This window comes from Scylla paramamosain, chromosome 7 (genome assembly GCF_035594125.1).
Source record: "Scylla paramamosain isolate STU-SP2022 chromosome 7, ASM3559412v1, whole genome shotgun sequence".
NCBI classification, from domain to species: domain Eukaryota; kingdom Metazoa; phylum Arthropoda; class Malacostraca; order Decapoda; family Portunidae; genus Scylla; species Scylla paramamosain.
Genome location: NC_087157.1, coordinates 6,857,501 through 6,870,213, shown reverse-complemented (window position 1 = coordinate 6,870,213; position 12,713 = coordinate 6,857,501). Strand labels below are relative to the sequence as shown.

Genomic DNA, 12,713 nt, shown 5'->3' with positions numbered 1-12,713 from the left:
AGGAGACTGCTTGGTGGTTTGATATGAGGGACAGGTGTCTGTGTGTAGGTGGGGCTTGTCACAGTGTCTGGTTGTTTGGAAGGAGTGAAAGCTGCATAAGACAAAGAAGTAAAATTATTCAGTATTCCTTATTTGTGGGTTTAGTTAGTATTCTTAATGTGCCTGTTTATTCAGCATCCTTCATTAGTGTATTTTCATGAAGCGATTTAGAGTGTGGCGTCAGGATGCGTCGCCAACATTAACAAGGAAGAAAACTGAATCCATGACAGTGAAATGCAGACAGAGACGGGAAGGGCTAAGATGGAACAAGGCATTACCACTAACAGTAACAATTCTAACAACAAAAGAATATCATAAAGAAAGGAATATAATAACAATAAAGAAACTGAAAAAAATCAACTCAAGAACAAATTGCATCGCTCAAGTAGTTATTCCAATTATTATTCGCTGTAATATAACGAACTGAGTCTCTAATAGTTAATGGGGGACTGACGTGGGCGAGGCAATTGTGGTAGTGGCAGTAGTAGCTGTGGTAGTGGTAATGAAGATACTGGTGGTGGTGGCAGTGGTGGTGGTGGCAGTCGTGGCACTGTGCAGTAATGATAACAACTCCAGTGGCAGTGTGGTCTTGTAATCGGTCGATGTTCTCGTCATAATAACCAGTGACGTCATTGTGGCCCGCTCGGGAATACTCACACAAGACAAAACCCAATCTCGAAGCAAAAGCAGCAGTAACAACGGCGGCCCCACTCTTCTTCCCCTCCCCTGCTTTCGTGGCTCTGTGTATGTGTCTACCACTTTTGTAATTTTGGGTATGCGTGTCCCCTGAAAGATGGAGACGTCAGTATTGCCCACCGTTACGTGAAGGGAAGTGGTGAAAATAGTCTGTCTGTGCCAAAAATACTTGGTAACGTGTGTGCAGGTGGTGGGGAGCAGGCAGGGTGAACAGGGAGGCAGAGGAGGCAGTGGTGAGGGAGGTGGAAGAACGAGACTAAGTGAAGAAAAATGACCTCCTTCGCTGCATGCTGATGACGCCGCCTTGCTATTTTTCCACGTCATTTGATAGACGCCTTTCCCACCACGAACTTAAACCTCCTCACGAAGTTGCTGAATAATGGTTGATTTGTGATCCTTTTAGTGCTGTAATGATGCAGGGGTGAGGATGAAGGGCGGGGCTGTAAATGTGACAGGTGTCTGAAAAATAAATGTGTTGATTGTGTTTTGATTTCAGAGCATTTGATATGTGACGCCTTAACAGCACTCACGTCTTTCTTCCTTAACTTCCCTCTCCTGTCCAGAGATTTGTATGTTTTTACGTATACTATGTGTATTCTTATTTTCTTTATTTTAAGTTTATTTTCCAATATCGTTTTCCTGTATTTTCATTATTTTTTTTTCATTTCGTTTTTATTAGAAATTTTCTATAGTATTATTTTGTTATTTTAGTTTATTTTTCATATCCATTTCCAGCTAGATCGCCATCCCTTAACTTCAGTTTTTATCATTGGCCAGTGGAATTACTTTTTACTCCCTAACTCACTTGCTGCCCTTAAGGGGACCTTTTTTCCGCTTCTTTAGGGAGAACGCCTCTCATGGCTGGGAAGTGACTCGTGTTAAACAGATTTATAGGCAACATAAATTTGATTTTATTGACGCCACACAATCTCTCTCTCTTACTCGCTCGTACCCTTACTTTTTACACTCCTCTCTTGTTGTTGCTGCTCTTAGTTTGCATCCTATTGCCTTTTAGTGTTATTCCCTGATTACTGTTTCCATGGTTACTCATCTTATGGATTTACTGTTTGTTTACTTCTCCGCTCGTGCAAAGTTTAATGAAAATTTATTGTGTTTAATGTTTATGTTTATTATGTCACTGTTCCTTACTTTTCCCTTTCCTGCAACTTCATCGTATAAAAAAAGATGAATATAACTGGGAACTTTCTTCCCTAACTTTTTTTTCTCTCAGTATTAGAATCACATTTCTTTTGCTTGCCTGGTTCAATAGTCTCACACACCACTAAAAACACACTCCTAGCATCAAAACACACATATCTCACTCGTTCCAAATTAAACATTCCCACACACACTCAAAATCACACTCACTATAAAAACACATTTCCCACTAACCAGACCAACACGCTCCCACACATAATTAGGAACACACTCCCAGTATCATGCGCTCTCCTTCCATCCACCGGCCTAACACTTCCATGCACAATGCCACAAAGCACACAACGTCACACACACCCGCAGTAATACGCCTTGAGCTCCCATAAGGACTAATTTCACAACCCGTAGAGGTGATTGTTCGGGTTCTCATGTTCTTTCTCATTGAGTGGTGCAGAATCATTCAGCTATCATTGGAATCTTGAACACACTACTGAGCATCTCCGTAACTCTCAGTACAGGTTGTTAGAAATAGAGATTAGATGTTGAATACGAGTACGGTTCAGTCTGCCGCCCGACACCCGAATGACACGCATGAGGCTTCACTGACTCGTTCAACGTGAATCCCCTTCCTCTAACGAAGCTTCATTATCAAAGCTTCCTAATTAGCAATACTTTTTACCTGCAGTATTATGCTTGCTTGTCTGTATTTATTTTCTTTCCTCGTTATCAAAGGAAATTCTGATGATTTATATTTTTTATTCTTTATTAAAGGGAATTCTGACTAGTTTATTTTTTTACTCGTTATAATATCAAATAAATTTTGGTCTATACTCATTTTCTTTTCTCATTATCAAAGGAAATTCTGATCTTTTATTTACTCATCAAAGAAGGAAATCCTGTTCTTTATTAATTTTCTGTACTCATTATCAAAAGATTTCGACCTTTATTTATTTTCTTCACTCATTATTTTATTCATTTTCTTTAGCCTTCATCAAAGGAAACTCTGACCTTTGTTTATTTCAACTTTTATTAATTTTCTTTACTCGTTAATTTATTCACCTTCTTTACTCTTCATCAAAGGAAAGTCTGCCCTTTGTTTATTTTCCCTACTCATTATCAACGGAAGCTCTCACCTCAGGCTGAAAATAGAGCGAGTCATTAGCATTGTTTAGTTGATTTTCCTGCGTGGTCGCGGGGGATGCGACGAAGCGCTCAGGTCCCCTCCTCCCCCTCCCCATGGTATATTGTATTGCAGCTGCTTCATGGCGGCACAATGGCTGATGTTATATGGTGTCATGTCACGTGTCTGGGAAAAAAATAATGGGAGACTGACTCATCTGTTTTTTGTCTTTTCATTTTATTTTTTTTTTTTTTTCATTATATCGTATTTCTTTTTTTTTTTTACCTTCTCCTACGTTTATTTATTTTTTTTCGTCCATTCTCCTTTACTGTTTTCATGTTGCCATTTTGTTCTTTTTTTGTTCATCCGTTTTCAGTAACTGTGTGCGTTCCTTGAAATCATCTTACTGAATTGTACGAAAATGACTCGCGTTTTATTCTCTTGTCTATTTTGTTGTTTATTTATTTTTTTATTTTTTTATTTTTCGTTCATCCTCCTTTACCAATTTCCTTTTGTTATTTTTTGTTCTTTTTTTCTTTCTTTCATCCATTTCCCATAATTGTTTGCGTTTTATTTATTTATTTTTAATAATAATAATATAAATGAACAGAACTAACTCAAGCGTTTTAATCTTTATATTTATGACGCATATTGTTCGTTTCGCCCATTCTCCTTTATTATTTTCCTGTTATTATTTTTCCCCTTTTTTCATTAATTTCCCTTAGCTGAAAGCATTCTCTGAAATCATATATCATTCTGCTTTCATTTTCATCTCCTATATATTAGATTATTTCTGTTTCTGTGATGCCTGGTGAGGGACGGCGAGAATGATGGAGTGGGTGGGAATGGTAAAGGAAGGGAGGGTCATAGGAAAAGGAGGGTGATAGTAGAGGTGATATGAAATTGGGAAGGTGAAGGGGAAGGGGAAGGGGAAGGGGAAAAAGGGAGACAGAAGGGGATGATGAAAAAGACGACGAGAGGGAACGAGACACGGAAGGTGAGAGGGGAAGATAGAGGTGGAAGGGGAAATGGAACGGGCGGAGAGGGAGGAAGGAAGGAAGGGGAAATATACGGGATGGAGGAGATAAAGTGGAAAATGGAATGGATGGGAGCAGCGTCTAAAGTCAACAAAGAGCTGGGGAAATATTTCATGGCAGGGAAAAAAAAAACATATTGAACTGCTGGCCATAAATAATGCTGACTTCCCGTGCTCTCTCTCTCTCTCTCTCTCTCTCTCTCTCTCTCTCTCTCTCTCTCTCTCTCTCTCTCTCTCTCTCTCTCTCTCTCTCTCTCTCTCTCTCTCTCTCTCTCTCTCTCTCTCTCTCTCTCTCTCTCTCATACACACACACACACACACACACACACACACACACACACACACACACACACACACACACACACACACACACACACACACACACACACACACACACACACACATTAACCAGCATACCTCAATCAATACCTCGGATAAAAATAACCACGAAGCTAAAACGCAAAGAAAATCAATACACGAACGAAACAGGAAGGCAGACCAACCAGCCAACACACTCACACACAGACAGACAGACAGACAGACAGAAGGACAGAAAGACATGTGTTAATTGTCATCTGCTCTTCATCTCGAGTGTCTTATACGAATGATAGAGGCAACCAGGACTAATTAACCCAACTGTATTATTAATGCATCGATCATTTGGTGTGTTTCTCATTAACCGTCCTTCTCTCTCTCTCTCCGCCCTTGCAGAGTGCGCGTTGAGTACTACGTCAACGAGAACACCTTTAAGGAGCGGCTTCACCTGTACTTCGTTAAGAACCAGCGATCAAGTAAGTACCTGGGAACACGCGAGTAATTAAAAGGAGGAAGAGGAGGAATCGGAAGGGAAAGAATGTGTAGTTCAAATGTGTGTGTGTGTGTTTGTGTGTGTGTGTGTGTGTGTGTGTGTGTATGGAGCTTGATGGTGGGGGGTGTTGACAGTGTGGATGTGAAAAAGGTCAGTTAGTGTGTGGCGGTGGTGGCGACTGTTGGTGGTAGTGCTAAGACAACAACAACGAGAGAGAGAGAGAGAGAGAGAGAGAGAGAGAGAGAGAGAGAGAGAGAGAGAGAGAGAGAGAGAGAGAGAGAGAGAGAGAGAGACTCGTTGGCAATGGTACACTGAAAATAATTAACAAAGAGCATAAAAGTTTGTTACGAAGACCAGTTAGCGGAGGGGGCTTGCCGTGACGTTATGGAGCGCGGCAGGGAGGCTGTGCGGGTCTTGGTGGGGTGTTGGAAGGGCCAGTGACGCAATAAGGAGGAAGTTTACCAGAGATTCAATTTCAAGGTCCTTACCACCTGGAGCCACGCCTGTTTGACTGCTGCCCCCTCTCCTCTCCGGCAGTACCTCAGCCCACGCCTATCCCTCTCCATCCTCAAAATAAAAAAAGAAATGCATGTGTCCCTGAAAGTAGTGACTTGAAAATGTCAGTGTTAAATATAAAGGTGTCGAGGTGAACAAAGTAAAGGAACTTACTTAACTTGTACCTTCGGAAACACCAGTGCCTTGGAAAACTACAGTGTCAGTGCCTGAAACAGTGAAATTGCAATAAAAATGGCATTAGTGTTTGGGATACCAGGAAATGCAAATATCATAGATTGCAAGATTTTACCTAAACGAACGCAGTGTTAAGAAACAATAAGAAAAGGAAAGAAGACGAGATCGAGGAGGAGAAAGAAAGCCAGAAGAGCAGGCAGCTTTGGAATCAGGACATCCCCAATGCCCACAGCGAAAGCAGCCCCCCAGAGAGAAAGATCAACTGTGAGGGAAGTGGTTGAGGTAGCCAAGAGGAGCGGAGCATCATGGAGCTTACACGTCGACAATACCGTAAGGGAAGATGACCCATACCGTTGCTGTGTGTGTGTCCCTCTCACCTACCACCTAGACAGCGGACACCCGAATGGCAGCTTCCGTAGACAGCACCAGTCACCACCGTAATGGGCCTGTTGTTTTGCTCCTCACCCACCATAGACAACTATGAAGACGTAGACAGCAAATGTCCACAAGCAGCAAGTAGCAAACACCTTGAACCTTGGGTACTTACTGCCTTGCCTGTACCGCTTGGTGTGCTGGAGGTGGATGGTGATGGAAGTGGCGCCGAGACACGAGTATGAAAAATGACGGAGAAGGGAAATTTCACCTTCACATTGTCCTCCACTCTGCCAAGTTTTTTTTTTTTTTTTTTTTTTACCAACCATCGATGACAAAGACGAAATTGTTACTCATCAGCATGTAGGAAGGTTTAAGTCACCATATTCGTTATCCTGCACTCACGGGTCCGACTAAATCCCCAGAGTAGCAACAGCAAAAGCCGAAGCAGCAACTCTTCTAAATATATACATGAATACATTTTTTGTTAGTGAAATCCGCTGAACGTTATCAGATACTGCCGAGGATGCATTGCAAGGCTCTTCATTTTACTCGCTATCGAAGGAGGAAAATAGTTTTGCTCAAAAGGCTATAGATTTTCCATAAGAATTTTACTGGTGACAAAAAAAAACATGCAGGTGCTGAGCCTGTGCTGATGCGAACTTCGAGGAGATGGAACTGTGAGCGGCCAGTCTTATAACATATGCGACAAAAGGAGATTCCTTCTTACTGGGAATGTTACAGGAATAGCAGTTTAGACGAGAATAGATACGTAAAGGTGAAAGGAAAGTGAGAGAGGTTCATATCTCCAAAGAAGCTTTTCAAAAGATTCACGTCCACTGATGCATCAACACAGGGGAACGGACGGTGAGAAGTGATGGCGGCGCAGGAATGGGCGATGAGCATGACGAAAGAGTGTGGTGGCACTTCATTTCGTTAAACTTGCCAAATGAATAGAAGGTCTGCTGCATCATAAGTTTACTGAAATTCACTCTTGCCAAGACAAAAGAGGTTAAAGTGTAATTTGGTAAAGACAGAACTGAAATTCTACCAATATGACAGCTTTTGAGCAAAGGTGCGGAGGCGAGACGAGACGTGCAGCTGGAATAGGACTGCTTCCCACCTGCCTGAGTGAAATAATGGAATAAAAATTGTAATGGTGGTGGTGGTGGTGGTGATGAAGACAATAATGATAACGATGGTGATGATGATGGTAATAATAATAATGATGATGATGATAATGGTAATGATAATAATGATAGTGATAATGAAGATAATAATAACAATAGTAATAATAATAATTATTATTATTACTATTATTATTATTGTTATTATTATTATTATTATTATTATTATTATTATTATTATTATTATTATTATTATTACTAATTATTTATTTTTTATTATTATTACTACTACTACTACTACTACTACTACTACTACTACTACTACTACTACTACTACTACCATTATTATAAGAACAAAAAGTCTAAAAATAATGTATCCTGCAATCCGGATAATACATTTGATGCAATAAATGTATATGCACTTATGCCTATTAACATATCTCGCTTCATGAAAGCCCCGGGTCCTCGCGTGAGGCACAATATATTCCAGAGTATTGTAATGCCGACAACAGCAGCTGAGCTCCGGGTTTCTGCGCTTTGGAATTAATGGGGATATGTGGAGCCGGTGATATTCAACTGTGTAATGTTCGGCGCAGCACAAAAGGAGGAGGTTTTTAGAGGGCGAGGCTGAGGGCAAGCAGTGGAGGGTGAGGTTACAAGGGAAGGCAAATACGGCGAACCAGAACCTTTATCTTGTCCGCAGCGAAATGTCAAGAGTGTCAGCGAGTCCTGTATATGAGTGACGTTATCTTTTCCTAAAGTAAGAAATTAATGAATAGATAAATAAGCAAAATAGACGTCCAGTGTGAGTAATGACAAGCCACATGAAAAAAAATACTTGAACTTCCCTCTGAAATAAAACTGAAATAGACGTCAAGTGTGAATAATGACAGACATTAAACAAATACCGGAGCTTCCCTTTGAAATGGAATGAAATATATCTCCAGTGACTGATGGCACACACACACACACACACACACACACACACACACACACACACACACACACACACACACACACACACACACACACACACACACACACACACACACACACACACAAAAAGAAAAAAATGGACTTCCCTCTCAAACAACACAAAACAAGCCTCCAGTGTAAATAATGACAAAACACACACAAAAAAAAAGCATATATACTCGTATAAACTTTCCTTTGAAATAAAAATGAAATGCGTAGACTTCAAGTGTGAGTCAAGAAAAAATAAAGCACAAAAAAAATAATTAACTTCCCTTAGAAATACAACAAAATAGACCCCCAATGTGAATAATAAGAAGATTCACAAAAAAATTACCTGAACTTTCCCACTGAAATAATCCGAGACTCGTGAAATAAACGAGGCACAAACTTGAGAGGCAAAGCGTTGATCAAATCTCCCTAAAAAGATTTACCGTTGAGGAAATTGAGGTCTTCGTCTCTTCCCTTCTTTCCTTCCTTATATTATTCATGGCTTATATGTCCTTTTTTCTTGAGTTACTAATTGGCAAGGATATTGGCTCAGGATGAAGTTGTTTACATTTTCTCATCTTCTCTTCACTTTTTTTTCTTTTTTATTTTCTCTTTTTTTTTTTACCTTAATAGAAATCCACGTGATTGCTTTAATACTTTTCTCTCTCTCTCTCTCTCTCCCGTTTTCATTTCTGTATCTAAAAAGAAATCAACGTGGCTCTTCTGTTTTTGTTTTGTTTTTTTCCTCCATTTCTTTTAATCTTAGGTGAAAATCGACATGGTGGTTTCGTATTTTTTCTCCTTTGTGTGTGTATATATATATATATATATATATATATATATATATATATATATATATATATATATATATATATATATATATATATATATATATATTTTTTTTTTTTTTTTTATTATCGATATCAGGAAAAACCGACATGGCTCCTCCGTACTTTATCTTTCGTCTTCCTTTACGTCCGAAAAAAAAAAAAGCAGAAAAGAAAAAAAACGAGCGGCGTGATTGTTACAGAAAACCACGCTATAGAGTCTCGTGAAGAAAGCATCCTTGAGTGTAAACGAGAGCGAAAGAAAGCGAATAAGAGTGAGTGAGAGCAAGTAAGAGTAAATTTAACCCTCTCACATCACTAAGAGCAATGTATGGAATCTTTATAAGCATCTACAAGAAGAAAAAAAAATAAATAAAAAAGACTAATTTTTAGTTAGTGTAATGTTTGGTGGCGACTGTAGAAGAAAAGATCACATAGGGAATATTAATTAAGGAAACGTGTGCCAAATAGCAGTGAAAGGGTTAATTGACTGAGTGTGAGAGCAAGCGTCCGTCCTGGAGTGAGGGAGGAACGCTGGGTACAAAGTGGTGGTGAAGAGGCGGTACAGATGTAAGTGGCCCTTGAGTGATGTGTTGCCGTTATCGCAGGTGTGTGTTTGATGTTAATTACTTACTCCTCACATGAGCCTCACCTGAACCCCGGCGGCCGAGACCTTCATGGGGACGAAGTGTTGGGTTGTTTGTTATTATTATTATTATTATTATTATTATTATTATTATTATTATTATTATTATTATTATTATTATTATTATTATTATTATCATCGTTGTTGCTACTACTACTACTACTACTACTACTACTACTACTACTACTACTACTACTACTACTACTACTACTACTACTACTACTACTACTACTCCATTATCACCACCACTGAGCCACAAACACAGACCCTGTTCTAATTCTAACAAGCTCACGCACTTTCCCCTCATCATTTTGTAGATTTTATTCACGACTCTCTTTGCTTAATAAGGGCCAATTAGTAAATGCTTGTTTAATCTGCGCTAATAGGTATTTGCATATTCTTAAATTATGTTTCCGTTTCTGTAATGCAACCTACAACTGTGTGTGAACTGACATGCTCAAGTGTTTGTTTATTAAATCAAATGTCAATAGTGTTGGAATAGCGTTGTAGGTGTACTGGTTAATTATCACCTCACTGAAGCACCTGTGATGTAGAGATCAGTACAATCACTTGGTGCTTTGGGAGAGACACTTGTGCTCACTCATTCTACTCGTACAGTTGTTCAAAATTCCGAGGTCATACTGTGCAAAACGTTTAAACAGAAATCAGTATCCACCTGTTACATTCACTGCTCTTCTTGGTCATTGTGCACATTTCTTAATAGTTCATTAATCCATACAGTAATAACGTATTACTCAATTTATGAACGTGAAGCTTTTCGACATTATTACTGGGGGCAATAGTGTGTGGTGTTTTCTATTATTTTTCTTCTCTGTTCACTGTCAGAGGGCGAGGCAGACATACGCATGCTACTAAGATGTTATTCCAGGTGCTTGTAGGAGTGGGCTAATTTTAATACCCAGAGACATTTGGCGATCATGAATTAAATACCTCGCACCTCAGCCTTCACCTACAGTCGTGTGGTGAAGGCTACGCGTCTAACATAGGTCAGCATTTTAAAACTATTCTCTCATAAGGACTATTTTCAAAGGCCACAGAGATGACATGCAGGACTCCCATGGTTGTTTTATCCATTTGTTAATTCTCCTTCTCAGACCATAACTAGAATCATGAATGTATCGTTAAAAGACCCATCAAATTATACTGGATCCTGCTAAAAGTGGTCAAGACGTGAAAGGGTTTGAAAATGCGGTCTTTAGTCCCACCCATTCACATTACTCTCTGCTGCGGCGCCATTTGACCCAGTTCCTCCTGCGCCCAAAATAACCAATCAATCTTTCTCTTCCTTTGTTCAGGTTATGTAAGTTTGTTTATCCTCTTTTCTGTTACTACTACTACTACTACTACTACTACTACTACTTGTTCTTGTTATTCTTGTTCCTTCTATTCTTGTTCTTTGTTTTGTTCTTGTTCTTGTTCTTATTCTTCTTGTTCTTCTTGTTCTTATTTCTCCTATCAGTACTTCCTTCAGCAGGGTTCATGCATATGAGAGAGAGAGAGAGAGAGAGAGACGAGAGAGAGAGAGGAGAGAGAGGAGAGAGAGAGAGAGAGAGAGATAGATAGAGAGTAGAGAGAGAGAAGAGAGAGAGGAGAGAGAGAGAGAGAGAGAGGATTAATTAAAGGATGTGAAAGCCTTAATTATACACCATAACTTCATCATCACCACGTCCACCACCACCTACATTCCTCCCGCCTTCCTCCTCCTCTCCCTTCCCCTCTCTAATCACCGAAGCAAGCAAGACTTTCCACTCACTTCAGGTACTTAGAGAAATTAAGGGTTCGAACCCCGACTTCCCCTCCCCCCATCCCCCTCTATCCTTCACTCCTGCCTTCCCCACCACCCCTTCCAGAGATACCCTCCCCTTTCATTACCTCATTAGCCCAAACTCCCCTTTTCAAATATTCCCCCGTCCTCAAACGTAACACACACACACACACACACACACACACACACACACACACACGCACCATTACACTCCATATCATCAGTACTGAGTAACAGAAAGGGAGACCGAGAGAAAAATTATGCAAAATAGTGAGAGGGAAGGGTGGGATGGAATGGATAGGGAAGGAAGGGTAGAACAGAGGAAGAGAGTGAAGGGGAGAAGGGAGGATTGATGGATGGAGGAGGGAAGGGAAAAGGGTGAGAGGGAGGTAAGGACAGAGGGGAGGACTGATGGATACAGGGAAGAGAGGGGAAGAATGAGTAGAGGAGGGAGGGAGTGGGGAAGGGGAGGGTTTGGAAGCTAATAGGTTACACCCTTCAGTTGCTCTCGCCCTTGCCTCAATATTTTTCAACTAAATGGAGAGGAGAGGAGAGGAGAGAGAGAGAGAGAGAGAGAGAGGAGGAAGAGAGAGAGAGAGAGAGAGAGAGCGAGAGAAGAGAGAGAGAGAGAGTGAGAGAGAGAGAGAGAGAGAGAGAGAGAGCGAGGAGAAGAGAAAGACCGTGCAGTTATTTGTATGAATATAAATACCTTTTTAATAATCATTTGACTTCTAATCCGAACAAGCTTTATTTAACAATAGCATGTAATGAAAAAAAAAATAAATAAAGCTTGAAAATCGAATGTCGTCCGTGAAATGCCAAGGAGAAGGTCGTCATGAAAATAAATTGAAATATCCTCTTTTGTTAGCAGGTGACAGGAAAACGAATACCAAAAATAAAATAATAAAACTGTACATGAAAAGAAACAACATATTTAGATAGATAGATAGAAAAAAAAACTTTTACTAAATGAAATCCTTTGGGAAAAAATATAAAAGAAACTTTCATATTTGTTTAACACCTCACTCGATCCCCTCCCTTCCCTTGTCCCTCTTCCTCTCCTTCCCCTCTCCTTTTTTCCCTCTCCCCTCTGTCACAAGAAAAATGGAAAAAAATACTCTTCCAGTTGATTAGTGTCATGTATTTTATAATGAACGTGATAATTAACTTCTATACTATGAGCTAAATAATTATGACTTGAAACATTAAAACAAAAGCTAGAGTTGCCTTATTTGTTTATTTATTTTTTTCTACTTTCTTTCCATCAGCAAGCGAGAGAAATAATAAAGCATCGATACCGGGAGAATTAGAGAAATAAATTAAACTTAATATCCCGAATAGCACTAGCACGTTTTAAGCAAGTGGGGAAATATTTCAGTGAAGTATTTCTTTATGCAGATGAAGCACAGCGTTGATGAAAAAAAAAAGTGTGGGTGTTAGAAGAGAGA

At 39.8% G+C, this 12,713-nt stretch overlaps 1 protein-coding gene across 1 annotated transcript in view; it reads left to right on the top strand.

The window, feature by feature from the left end:
- LOC135101960 (potassium channel subfamily T member 2-like) overlaps window positions 1–12,713 on the top strand; it is a 523,352-nt gene that overhangs the window by 132,928 nt on the left and 377,711 nt on the right. The window contains 1 exon segment of the mRNA XM_064006426.1: window positions 4,758–4,837. Coding sequence (XP_063862496.1) covers window positions 4,758–4,837 — 80 coding nt within the window.